This window comes from Centrocercus urophasianus, unplaced genomic scaffold, assembly GCF_019232065.1.
Source record: "Centrocercus urophasianus isolate 14NV4802_14NV808 unplaced genomic scaffold, USGS_Curo_1.0 seq_73, whole genome shotgun sequence".
NCBI lineage: Eukaryota > Metazoa > Chordata > Aves > Galliformes > Phasianidae > Centrocercus > Centrocercus urophasianus.
The window spans coordinates 1,071,686-1,085,205 of NW_024885344.1; the positions used below are offsets into that span (position 1 = coordinate 1,071,686).

At 54.3% G+C, this 13,520-nt stretch overlaps 2 protein-coding genes across 6 annotated transcripts; both read left to right on the forward strand.

The window, feature by feature from the left end:
• The first annotated feature begins 3,314 nt into the window (after nucleotides 1-3,314).
• KCNJ4 (potassium inwardly rectifying channel subfamily J member 4) lies at nucleotides 3,315-13,015 on the forward strand. 5 transcript variants are annotated; one of them, XM_042838046.1, is made up of 4 exons: nucleotides 3,332-3,377; nucleotides 8,441-8,594; nucleotides 9,137-9,311; nucleotides 10,719-13,015. In XM_042838046.1, the coding sequence occupies exons 3-4, from the start codon at nucleotides 9,274-9,276 to the stop codon at nucleotides 12,046-12,048; spliced, it is 1,368 nt and encodes a 455-aa protein (XP_042693980.1). In that variant the 5' UTR covers nucleotides 3,332-3,377; nucleotides 8,441-8,594; nucleotides 9,137-9,273; the 3' UTR covers nucleotides 12,049-13,015. The 5 variants fall into 5 exon arrangements, with proteins under 5 accessions (XP_042693982.1, XP_042693978.1, XP_042693980.1 ...); XM_042838048.1 differs by lacking the exon at nucleotides 8,441-8,594 and having other exon boundaries at nucleotides 3,315-3,364; XM_042838044.1 differs by lacking the exon at nucleotides 8,441-8,594 and having other exon boundaries at nucleotides 3,322-3,377.
• LOC122170831 (endosome-associated-trafficking regulator 1-like) lies at nucleotides 5,063-7,157 on the forward strand. Its single transcript, XM_042838049.1, has one exon. It carries the CDS (start codon nucleotides 5,802-5,804, stop codon nucleotides 6,879-6,881), a length of 1,080 nt encoding a protein of 359 aa, XP_042693983.1. The 5' UTR covers nucleotides 5,063-5,801; the 3' UTR covers nucleotides 6,882-7,157.
• Nucleotides 13,016-13,520: the final 505 nt, after the last annotated feature.

The following is a 13,520-nucleotide window of genomic DNA, read 5'->3' on the forward strand; positions in this document are numbered from 1 at the left end:
TCCATCCATCCATCCATCCATCCATCCATCCATCCATCCATCCATCCATCCAACTTTCTATTCCTCCTTCCTTCCATATATTCCCTCAATTTATTTTTCTCTCTCTCTATCCATCCTTCCATTCCTCCTTTCTTCCATCTGTCCTTTATTTCATCCTTCCATCCACCTCTCCATTTATCCATCCATCCTTCCATCCCTCCACCCACTCCTTCATCTGTCCGTCCATTTCCCCTTCTTTCCACTCATTCTTCCTTCCTTCCTTCCTTCGATTCATCTCTCCATCCATCCATCCATCCATCCATCCATCCATCCATCCATCCATCCATCCATTCTTCCATTCCTCCTTTCTTCCATTCTTCCATCCACCTCTCCTTCCAGTCCTCCATCCATCCCTCAATTCATCCATCCACCTCTCTGCCTCTCATCCATCCATTCCTTTGACTCATTTCTCCACATCTCCATCCATCTTTCCGTTTCTTCTTCCCTCTTTCCCTCCTTTCTTCTGTCTTTCATTCTTCCATCCATCTCTCCTCCTCTTACCCATCCATCCGTGAACTCTCTCCATCCTTCCTTCTCTCCATCCTTCCGTCCCTCCGTTCTTCCGTCCCTCCATCCCTTCTCCCCACCCTCCCATCCCTCCATCTCTCTGTCTCCCCCCATCCCCACAGCAGCACTGGGAAAGGTTGGCGGAGTGGGGCTATTTTTGGGACCGTCTCCCTGGCAACGGCTGCCACCACCATCTGTGGTGGCTTTTCCATAGGTGCTAAAATATTCCACGCTTCTTATTAAAGACGGTGCCGGTGGAGACGGGCGGGGGTGGCGAGTGTGAGCCACCCCACTGCTGGGGCCATTGAGCCAGGAATGGCCGGGGCACGGCATGAGGACAGCGAGGGGTTGGTGACATCCTTGCTGTGACATCCCCATGTCCATCCCAATGGCCCAACCATGCTGGTTGCACGGCGGACAGGGTGCAGCCGTATGTCCGTGTGGAGCAAACCACCACCATGGCCACGTGCTCCTCCCCATCCTCAGCAGCACAGTGAGGTTTTTGGGATGAGTTGAAGCACTGTAGGGTGGCTTCACCCCGTGGGCAGCGACCACCATGGTCACATCAGGAAGTATCACAGATACTGAGAGCAGAGCTGGGGCTCTCTATGGGATGGACAGTGACTTCCAAATTGGTGCTCCTAGGTATGGGTGTTCTCTATGGGATGGGCAGTGACCCCCAGTCTGGGGACAGGGATAGTAGGGATGGAGGGGTCGGACAGCCCCATCCAGCTGCGGGGAGCAGCGGAGCGGAGCTGTTTGCAGGATGTTGGCTGCTCTCCCTGCTTGCAGCTGCGGACGGATGCTGAGAAGTACTAAAAATACTCTCTGCTCCTCCCGGTGAGAGTTCTCCAGGAGGTGACCTGGAAGCCCCGAGATGCCACCGGGGAGCTCCCAGCAGAGACACCCTGAGGGGAGCTGGGTCCTTGCTTGGAGCCAGGTCTCAGCCTCTAATTAGGGGTCCAGGTGGGAAAATCCTACAGGTCACAGCCTGGGTACATGGCTGCCCCACTGTCCCCTTCCCACTGCTACTTCCACTGGATATGTTTCCTTCTCCCCCATGGCAGCTCAGCAGTGCGTATCCATGGCTCTGAGATCACACGCAAGGATGGGCTAAAGTAGCAGAAAGCTGTTGGATCCTACCACGGAGTTACTGACTTCTTAGCTACAGACTGCATAGCAATCAGCGAGGGGGAGAGGGAGCCAGGGAACGGGAGCAGGGAGAGGCGGTGCAGAGATTTTGGGGTGAGAGCAGGGAGGTGCAGGGAGAGGAAGGAAGGGCAGAGGGGACGAGGCAGGAGGGGGAGAGCAGAACCATCGCTGAGAGCTTGTGGGATGGACGGGAGCGAAGCACGCTGAGCGGAGGAGGAGAGGAGCTGGGCACGGTGAGCTGGGGCTCCTCAGGAATCCAGCAACCCCGGAGCTGCAGAGAACCCACTGGGTGAGACCAGGAGCTCTGGGGCATGATGGAGACACCGACTGCTGACCCCATCCTTTGACTCTGGCTCCCAGGCAGCCCCGGCGCGATGCGGTAAGAGATGCCGGGCAGCTCCCGGTGCAGCAACGAGAGGTTTTGCCTGCAAAAATGCTGCCGTGCTAGTGCTGAGGAATGGCTATAAATATAACTTAGTGAGATGTGAGTGGCTTCATGTGAGTGTGTCCGTGAATAGCAAAGTTGCTGTGTGCATGGCAGATGTAAATATCGCTAACGGAGCGTGACAGTGCAGAGGGCACCTCCTCGTCAGCCTCCCCAACTTTCCTCCCTTGCCCTGCAGGTAACTTGTGTGGTTTTTCAGCTCCGACCTTTGCTTTGCTCCCTCAGCCCAGTTCTTGTTTGCCTTTTCCCTCTCCATCCCCATGAAGCAGCCCTGCACTGTGGCGTCCGTTTGTGTCCACTACTCTGGGATGGGTGTCTCAGCACCAGGAAGCTGTTCTCCAAGCACAGAGTGCACCCAGGGTTGAAGTGTCTCCTTCTAAGCTTAGAGATTTTGGGGGTCCAGACCCGACCCTTCCAGCTCATAAGGTCCCAGCTCAGCTCTTGCTTGGAGTGGTTCAGTGTCTCCAACAGGCAGTGCCAGTAGGGGTTACCCCTTGGTGTCGGATGTGTGGCAGAGCTGAGGGGTCACCAGGAGCCTGAGAAGGGATGGGGAGGAGTGAGGGAGCATGGGGGTGTACCCGTATCCATTTGCCATTGGAAGCAATGTCTGAGCATCCCAGCACATGGTCACCTCAGTTTGGGGCTGCTGACAACAATAACATGAAGGATGGCAGACATAGACTCAATGATCCTTAAGGGTTCCTTCCAACTCAGGATATTCTGTGATTCCATGACAAGAATGTGGGCTTTTAGAAGGGAAACTGGTGGTGAGGAGGAGGAGGAGGGATGGAAATGGAAGGGATGGATGGGAGAGAGTCGATCTCCTCATGCTGCAGCCTTCCTCTCCTTCCACCATTCCTCCTCCTTGGGGCGTGTTGCCTGGAAGCATCCCCTGGCCATTGGGCTGCTCCAGCCCATGTTGCCCAGCCACCCCTGGCGTGGCAGCACCGTGGGACGGCGGGATGAGGGACTCAATGACGGCCATCGGCGCTTCCATCAGCACCGACTGTGGTGCGGGGCACTTAATTGCAATCCGCCTTGAGCAAATTCCCACTTTCCTGGGTCACTGCGTTCTGGCACTGGGTTCGTTCAACCCGACGGCGACGGGGGATCGATAGATGGACGTGCCCGTCTTCGCGGTCAATCCCTGCTCACAAACACAACAACCTTTCTGCCAACGGCGCGGGTCAGACGCAGCTCTCCTGCAGGCGACCGTGTTGGGTATAGGACCAACGTATGGATATGGTTCTCATGGAGCACTGAGGGCTCCGGGGTGGAGGGGACCCCACTGGGAGTTGTGGGAGAAGTGGGTGCTGGGGTGGGGGGGCTCAGCCTCTGCTCTGGCTGTGTCATCGCGGGGACCTTCGTGCGTAGCCCTTTTTTATCTGTTTTCTGCCTCTCTCTCCCTTTCTCTTCTCTCCCCCCCTCCGTCGGTATGTGGGCTGATCACTGCTCAAACTTTTAATTCAGATGGTAATTGGAATAATAATACGGGCAGAATCCTTCTGGCTCTGTTGCTGCAGCTGGCTTCAGGGAGCTATGAATAGCTCTGAGTCACACACTGAGAGGCTTCAACTTCAGATCATTTTGTTTTGTTTTCATATTACCCGTGCCCGGGGCTTCACAGGGGGGAAATATCCCCTCACTCGCTCCACCCTGAAATGCAAACAGGACAGAGGGACATCCATGTCACCCAATGGGGGAGCAGGGGTCAGCTCACCGTGGTTGCGGGCGCACGGGGACTGCTGGCACCCACCCGATCTATTTATAATTATTGAGGGAAAAGGCAGCAGTGTGTCTATATAAATGGCACAGAGCTCCCTCCCTTCACCTGCCCCATGCCATGTGCCTTTTGCTCTCCCGCATAGCTCCAACGCCCTCGCTAATGAGATCTAGGGTTAACGAGGGGCACCGAGCCCACATGTTAGCCTACATGTTAGCCCACATGCAGGGGCTCGGGGAGGGATGGGGGATGCTTGCAGGTGTGCAGCTCTGCCTGAACCTGGGAGTCCCTGTAAGCAAGGCATCCCCATAAAAAGGGGTCTCCGTACTAAGAGCTTCTCATACCAAGGGGGTCCCGTATCAAAGGGGTCCCAATACACAAGGGGACCCCACACCTAAAACATCCACATACCTAAGAAATCCCCATACCCAAGAGGTCCCCATGCCCAAGGCGTCTCATGCTCACGGGGTCCCTATCCCAAGAGGTCCCATGCCAAGAGGTCCGCATACCCAAGGGGTCTCCACACCAAGGGATCTCCATACCAAGGGGTCCCTATGCCCAAGGCTAGGGAACGAAGGCCCCTCAGAGCCACAGTGACCACAGACAGGAGGGAAGCATTCGCCAGACAGCTCTGGATAAAACCAAGTGTAAAAATACCATGGGATTTTTCCATCGCCGTCGTTGTTGTTTGCGGTGTACATCCCTGGAGCGCCAGATACGGTTGTTATAAAAAGAGAAGTGGGGGAGTGCTTCGGCATGGAGTTGTCTGTTCTACTTCACAAGGCCGCTCTGCTGCGGATTTGAAGCAGATCTTTATACCCAGACTAAATCTCTCTTTTAATTTGAAGCCATTTCCCCTTGTCCTGTCCCAACAGACCCTGTTAAAGAGTCTGCCCCCTTCTTTCTTATCGCCCCCCCCTTTAGATACTGAAAGGCCCGTGTCGCAGGCAGGGCTGTGCTGGGAAGCAGCAGGTGGGTTTATTTCCATCCACCCTCGGCTGGTTGCCGTTCCCTCCGAAGCCGTGGCCGGCGGCATGACGAGCGCTGCGCTCTGCCAGCTGGCAGCAGGGGATGGAGCGGGCGGCAGCAGCGCAGCGCGGCCCCGTCTGCGGCCAACCCGCCCGGGCCGATGCCCTGCCCAGAGTGCTGCCGCGGTGCTGCCGGAGGAGTGGAGGCAGCGAGTGGAGCCCACAGGTCCCCGCCAGCCGGCCACAAATCCGTCACCCAGGTAGGTGCCCCGCGGATGCTCCAAGGGCCGTCTGCAGGGGACAGCTGCGGTGTCCCCTTGCTGACACCATCGCCAGGGCGCACTTTGAAGGGCTTAGCGATCGGCAGGTGCCAGACAGAATTAGCCAGGTGCCTCTCCTTATGAATGTCCTGCCCGTGCTCTCCTCCTGCCTTCCATCCTTTCCCCGCATCAGCCTCTGTCCCCCCGACTGCGGCATTTCTCAACCTGCTCCTGCTCCGCCAGCCCTGTCCCCTTCTCCCTCCTGCTGCCAGCCTTGGCAGGAACGCCGGCAGCTTGGTCTCGCTGCCAGGGATGTCTTCATCCCCGCTTATCCCTGCGCTGCTGCCCAGGACTGATGGTTCCTGCGCAAGGTGAGAGGGCTCTGTTTGCTTTGTGTGCTCCTCTCATCCCACTGGGATCATCCCCAGGGTGGGCTCCGGAGTTCATGTGTTTGCAGGGTTCCTTGCTCCCTGGTCGTGACCTCACAACCGGCATGGTGATGTCACGGAGCAAGGACACGGAGATGCTGGGCTCTCCTTTCGCTACAATCTCTGTTCCATCCCACACAAAACCCCACTGATCTAAATGGAGAGCCTTTAGTGACATCCTGCTCCCTGCATGTGTCGCTGAGGCTGCAGAAGGCTTTGTCATTGTCACCCAACCCAGCTGAGGACAGGTTGCATCCTCCTGTTTGTCATCCTGAAATCATGCCGCGGCCGCTCAGCATCTCTGAGAGCATGGAGAGGGCCTGCACTGAGCAGCAGAGCCTGGAAGAGGATGATGATGATGACAATGACAACGAGGAGTTCAGTTACACCTGTCCCTTGGCACATCCTCCACCCCCATGCATGAATTTGGGTGACACTCAGCTGGGAGACGCCGAGTTCTCATTTAAGCCAGGGTACTCTTGCACGGTGAGAGATGACGGAGAGAAAAACAGAATGTATGCCAAAAGGTTGGCCAGGCACGCGTTGGAGCTCAAAGAGAATGCTCAGGAGTTTGAGGAACCATTTTACAAAGACACGGAGATATCCAACGGCCTGTTCGAGGAGGAGGACAGCAGCTGGACCAGGACCTACCACCTCCCTGTGCACCAAAGGAAACACACGCCTCGAGCTGCCAACGCGTCACCACGCGGTTGCTATGACTCCTACCAGCATGACCCGTTTTCCCTATGGGCCCAACCCAGCGACCCATACCTCACCAGCCTGGAGAACACCAGGGGAGCAGAACCCCACAGGTGGCAAGAGGAATCCATCGGGGACCGGGAGAACCCCTCGCTGCGTGTGTCCTACAGCGAGCTGTGGGAGGAGAACAACAAGCTGCGCAGGGTGGTGCGGAGCATGCAGGGCTCTCTGGAGAGCCAGGCTCAAAGCATGAGGAGCCTGGAGCGTCGGCTGAAGGCCAGTCTGGCCAAGGAGGAGAGGAGGGCCCAGGGGCTGCAGGCCCTCAACCAGCAGACGGAGCGCAGCCTCCAGATCATGACCCAGCGGGCTCTGGATGCGGAAAACCATGTGGAGAGGCTGAAGCAGGAGATGCTGCTTCTCCAGGGAGAGCTGGAGTCCTCCAAGGTGAAGAATGAGAACCTGAGAGTGGGGCAGAGCATGGACCCGGAGGCGGTGAAGCACAACGTAGATTTTGCCTTGAAGAACCTCCAGAAGATAATAGCGGGTGCAAACTGGTCCATCAAGCAGCTGGTTGCTGGGACAGAGTCGCTGAATTTTGTCACTGAGATTCTTAAATCCACGGGCAAAATTTCTGATGCTGAAGCAGAGAAAAAAGAATGAATCAAACACCGTGGATGTGTTCAACCATAGCCTATACAAAAACTTTTGCTCTCACGTGTGTGTGTTCAGCTTGGTAACCTTTATTCCTCACAGAGATGCTTTCCTTGTGGCTTATCTTGTGGCTGGGAAAAGGGGAGGGTTGGTCAAAACCTTTAGGAAATGTTTATTAGTGAGATATAGCAGTGACTTTCCTCTGGCGCCAGTATCAGTGCTAAGAATGAGCTTATAGAACCATGGAATCGTTAAGGTTGGAAAAGACCTCTAAGATCACCTGGTCCAACCTCCAGCCCATCCCCACCATGCCCACTGACCATGTCCTCAGTGCCACATCCACACAGAACACCTCCAGGGACGGTGACTGCACCACCTCCATGGGCAGCCTGTGCCACTGCAGCACCGCTCCTTCCAGGATGGGTTTTCCTCCCATCCACCCTGAACCTGAAGCTGGTGCAACCTGAGGCTGTTTCCTCTCATCCCATTGCAGTTACCTGGGAGTAGAGGCCAATTCTCACCTCTCTACAACCTCCTTTCAGGTTGCTGTAGAGGATGATAAGGTATCCCTTTAACTTGGCTCAACCAGTGGGAAACAATGATTGGAGAAGATTCCTTTCCTCTCCTGATGCAGAGAAACACACCCAAATTGTCCATTTGTCTCCTGCTGAGTAAGGCAGGATGCCATAGCTCACATTTACTGTATAATCACTGGGTATGTGTTTTAGTTTTATCCTTTTGGGACTATCTGTGGGCGTCATTTTTCAACACCAGGTCATCCCCCAACATTTCTGATGAATTTAGGTTATCCTCCTCATTTTCAGCTGTAGTTTATCCAACTACACAGCAGATTTTTCCCTATCTGGCCAAACAGACCACGATTAAAGACTCTGGTGTTGAAGGGTGGTGAGAGGCTGGGTGCTGGCAGAGCTCAGCATCAACGTTTTTTTCCGATGGGAATTTTTGGCAGCTGTTCACTCCTACCTACCTATGGTGAGTGGTGAAGTCTGCTGCCTTCTCATGGTCCCGGAGTGTCCCAGCAGTCGTGGCTGGGTCTTCAGCTGCCTCAGTAACCTTGTTGCCTGGAGGAGGGACAGCTGGTTAATCCCCACTGCAGACATGACGATGGCTTGCCCATCAGAGGCAATGTCTGGAGCTCCATACTTGCAGCCTTCCAACATGGGCTACTAAGCTGGAAGGGGTGCTGGTCACCCTCAGCCACTTGAAGCCCCGCTCTACAACACTGGTGACGAGACGAGAGCGTTTCTCACTAATTTTTCCATCCTCAACAATAACACCTATTGTTCCTGGCTCCCACCTTTGCATGGCTGCTTGCAATGAGTTCTAAACCTTGTATTTGACCCAGAAATCCCTGGATTTGTCTGAGATATGGCAACTACCTGCTGCTCATTGGCGAGGCTGGGAGGTAGTGAACTAGCTGTGTCTGTGCTGCGTGCTCTACGCTGACTGCTGTAATCCAAAGGTTACAGTGTAGGATTAGCATGGGTGTACAAAGCCCTTCCTAATCTATGAGTCATTACCCCTCACCGCATTTCCCTTCCCAGCAGCTCTGGGCAGGTGGGATAGATCAGCCCTTGAGTCTTCGGTCTCCTAGTTCTTCAGCTCAGGGAGGACCAGGTCAGGATACAACACCTCCCAGACATCCTCCCCAGGCCATACCACAGAACCGCTCCTGGGATGCTATGCACGGCACATCGCAAGGTCTGTTTGCTCAACCGGCTTCTCCTTGGCTGCCCCTGAGCTCCTCCTTTGCATTGGCTCTCCATTATCTCTATCTCTTGCTTCTCTTCCCATCTTTAAAATAGGGGGGATATTCTTCACCTCTTGGCAATAAATTTCCTCTAGGGCTGATAGGGATCTCTAGGGCTGCTGTGTGTGTCTGCGCTTTGTTAGTCCTTGTGTGCGAGGTATTTAGGCTGGCTGAGCTCTTGTCCTCCTGTAAGCTATGATATTAATATATTGGCTCAGGGCAGGGACCCTGCAAGCTGCTAAACTCTGGTGTCCTTGGTCCAGAGAGAGGTGACTGCCTGCCAGCACCTTCGCATGGGTGAGATATGTGGGCTGCTGTGTGCACTGGGTGTGTGTCTGCCAGCTCTTCACCTCTGGAGCAGGGCCGTGGTGTAGTGCCTACCATCCCCACCTCATCCCTCTGGGCATACAGCAGAAGGCTGGGAGATGTGCATGCAGGGTGGGTGTTTTCAGGATGGGCTTTGATGGGGTTTTGCTCTGTCCTTCTCTGTAAGGCACATGCCCAGGAGCAATGGTGATGATGGCATGGGTCTCAGCTTGTCAGAGGTGAAAGCTAGAGCTGCCAGGTCCCACATGAGCACGGCTGCATGAGATCCCACGCTCGCCCAGCTCCTGTGGCCCCCAACACCTGATGATACAGCAAGCCATGGGCAGCGTCCGAGTCAACCGGTGAGTAGCTCTCATCCCAAGGACTGTTCATAGAATCATTAAGGTTGGAAATGACCTCTAAGATCACCTAGTCCAACCTCCAGCCCATCCCCACCATGCCCACTGACCATGTCCTCAGTGCCACATCCACACGGCTCTGGAACACCTCCAGGGATGGTGACTGCACCACCTCCCTAGGCAGCCTGTGCCACTGCAGCACTGCTCTTTCTGAGAGGTTCCAGTCTGAACCTTCTCTGCTGCAACTTGAGGCCATTCCTTCTCATCCCATTGTTGTTACCTGGGAGCAGAGGCCAATCCCCACCCACTACAACCTTCTTTCAGGTCACTGTAGAGAGCAATAAGGTCTCCCTTGAGCCTCCTTTTCTTCAGACTGAACAACCCCAGTTCCTTCATCTGCTCCCCATCAGACTTGTGCTCCAGACCTCTCACAGCTCCACTGCCTTTCTCTGGACATATTCCATGTGCTGCCCTATGTATTCAGGGCATCTTCTGGTCTCTTTGCCCATCCCTCAATACATTATTTTTAAAATACCTTCCTGGGGCTTGTCCACTCTAAGTTATGGCTCCTCCATCTCCAAGTCTGAAATGTGCTGTATGTGGGGGGAGATCTTGGCTCTCGGCAGAGTTTGCTGGTGCAGAGGAGAAGCAAAGAACCAATGCAGTGCTGGACACCAGCCCTGGCTCAGGAATTGCCGATTTCAGCAGGACTGCAGAAGCCCAGTGTCCTCTTTCCAATGAGATGAGGACAGCAAATGGATTTGGAGCTATGTGGCTGCCCTGAAGAAACCACCCTATTTAAACAAGGAACAGTCAGCTCTGGGGTGAAGGAGTCCATGCTGGAGGACTCCGACAGCCGTGTCAGTGTGATGGGGAGGGAGGGAGGCTCTGCCAGCCTCCGGAGTCATTAGTGGCTTAGTGGCAATGGGGGTCTTGGTGGGTCTATGCACTCAGAGGGAGGCTACTGGATATCTTCAGTGGTCAGAGCATCTTCTGCCATAAGCTTTTTATATGAGGATCTGTGATTTTAGATCCAGCAGTGTATGAGAGCACTTGGAAGCTGCCTTCTCCTGGCAATGGTGAGAGGGGTAACAATGCCATCCACTGTGGAGGGAATCAGTGGGGAACAGCTCCCCAAAGAGAGGAGTTTCTCCCAGAAAAAAAACTGCCAATGATTTGACTGTTGATCTCCAAATTACACCTTTAGCTTTGGATGCAGGATGCTGGGAGCCATGCTTGTTGCTGTGGCAACAGAATTGTCCTGAGCGCAGGAAGTGTATAAACACTGTCACCAATATACAATGGCATCAGGGCGGAGAGCAGAGGAGAAAATAGAAACTCCCATCCTTACACCATGCCGGGGCCAAAATGTCGTTCTTCACATATTTCTGTCTGTTCCTTTTGTTCCAGGTACAGCATTGTCTCGACTGAGGAGGATGGACACAAGGTCTCTGCGCTGGGCAGCATGAACGGGCACAGCCGGAACGGGAAGGGCCACACACCCCGGCGGAAGCACCGTAACCGCTTTGTGAAGAAGAACGGCCAATGCAATGTCTACTTCGCCAACCTGAGCAACAAGTCTCAGCGCTACATGGCTGACATCTTCACCACCTGTGTGGACACGCGCTGGCGGTACATGCTGATGATCTTCTCCGCCGCCTTCCTGGTCTCTTGGCTCTTCTTTGGTTTCCTCTTCTGGTGCATTGCTTTCTTCCACGGTGACCTCAACGCACCGGTGGTGGGGGGCAGTCCCTCTCTCCTCAAGCCTTGCATCATGCACGTGAACAGCTTTCTAGGGGCTTTCCTCTTCTCAGTGGAGACACAGACAACCATTGGGTATGGCTTCCGCTGCGTGACTGAGGAGTGTCCGCTGGCCATCATGGCTGTGGTGGTCCAGTCCATTGTGGGTTGTGTTATTGACTCCTTCATGATTGGCACCATCATGGCCAAGATGGCGAGGCCCAAGAAGCGGGCCCAGACCCTCCTCTTCAGTCACCACGCGGTCATTTCGGTGCGGGATGGCAAACTGTGCCTCATGTGGCGAGTGGGCAACCTGAGGAGGAGCCACATCGTGGAGGCCCACGTTCGTGCCCAGCTCATCAAACCCTACATGACAGAGGAAGGGGAATACCTCCCCCTGGACCAGCGGGACCTCAATGTAGGCTATGATGTGGGTCTCGATCGTATATTTTTGGTCTCACCCATTATTATTGTTCATGAGATTGATGAGGAGAGCCCACTCTATGGGATTGGCAAGGAGGAGCTGGAGACGGAGAACTTTGAGATCGTTGTTATCCTGGAAGGGATGGTGGAAGCCACGGCCATGACCACACAGGCACGGAGCTCTTACCTCGCCAGTGAAATCCTCTGGGGTCACCGCTTTGAACCAGTAGTGTTTGAGGAGAAGAACCACTACAAAGTGGATTATTCCCGTTTTCACAAGACCTATGAGGTAGCTGGCACACCCTGCTGCTCAGCTCGGGAGCTGCAAGAAAGCAAGATGACTATCCTACCTTCTCCCCCACCTCCCAGTGCCTTCTGCTATGAGAACGAGCTGGCTCTTGTCAGTCAAGACGAAGATGAAGATGATGACGAAGTGGGTGTAGCGTTAGGTGGCAGCACCAAGGAAGAGGGAGGCGTCATCCAGATGATGGATTTTGGAAGCCACCTGGACCTGGAGCGGCTCCAGGCCACTTTGCCCTTGGATACCATCTCATACCGCAGGGAGTCAGCCATCTAATCCCTCCAGCCTCCCCGTTCTACACCCATTACCCATCCCCTCCTCCTCCTCCTCCGTTCTGCACCCAAACGTAGCTGGATAAGTCCCTTGCCCACCAAAAAATGCCTCCTGTGACCACCTCTCAGCACCTGAGTACGTCGAGGCCTGGAGATACTCTGATATATTCCCTTTCCCATGAAGTTGTACCCCCTGGATGAGGAGTGAGAATACACCATTCTTCCAGACAGCTCAGCTTGCTCGAGGACCTGCCCAGGGACAAGAAAGAAGCATGGTTGAATTCCCACTTCTGGGGAGGTGACAGGAGCCTGTGCCCTCAATGGAGAGACTGTACCTGCTCAAGTGGTTCTGCGGCTGAGACAACAGCACTTTCTGTCTCTCTCAACATGTGCAGACCCATGGCTATCAATAGAAATGGCTCTCACAAGGAGAGGAGTGATGCTTAAGTCCTGACTCAATGAGAAGGGACAAGAGAGTTTAGGACTCCTAGAGGGAGTGGGAGAGTCTCTGGAGATAGGGGTTTGCTTGCATGTTTATTGCTTGTTGCACTTGACTTTCTTTGTATATAAAAAAGATCGAGAACTGAAATCCATATTCTTCCACTGTAAATGCCAAGCTGGGAGAGAAGGACACTGCACGTAGCCCGCTCTGCACTCTCCTTGTGGCACCCATCACCTCCAGCAGCAGCTCAGCCCCACAGCCCCACGGACTCAGCCCTGGTTCCCCTACTCCTCCCCAGACCACGTTCTGCTTCTTTCCTGGAGCGCCTGGCAGCAGGCAGGGCCCTGTGCTCACACACCCAGCCACCGTGCCAGGGCTGGCAGGCAGTGACCTGATGGGACAGCAGGCCCCTCGTTTGCTCCTTCCACCTCCTCCAGTCTTCTCCCTGCTGCCATCAGCTGTAAAACGGAATTTGTATCTATTTATTTTTAATAAAGTCTAATATCCCAGGGGGAGGTTTGGAAACAAAGGAGACCCTGAGGCTGCAGCCTGGTACAGAGACTGATGAGTGTTATTAGTGCTGGTGTTTGCTGTTTGTATGGGTTTGATGCCTGGAGGCTTCACCTTTGGTACTTCAGAGCCAGAGCTAGACTTAACACCACTTCTCTGTTGTTTCACAGAAGACAGCAAACCTTGGTGAGTCCTTATTAAGAGTATTAGAATCACTCACTCAAAACTAGATGACATGAGGATGGGAAAATAATTGGGTAGCTCAAAAGGCTGCTCTGCACACCTGGCAGATGTGCTCTTGGGGAAATGGTTGAAGAAATACTGTTCCATCTAATCCCTTATCTACAGAGCAGAAAGCCAACATCTTGGTAACAGCTTGGGCTTAGTACAAGGAGCAATAGGAAGTGGGGAAGAAGCAAAAGAGGAGGGAAGGAGTCAGAAGGAGTGAGGGAGGAGCGGGAACTGCAGGCAGGGAAAAAATGAAGGGAAAGGTGAAGGTGAAGGTGAAGGGGAAGGGGAAGGGG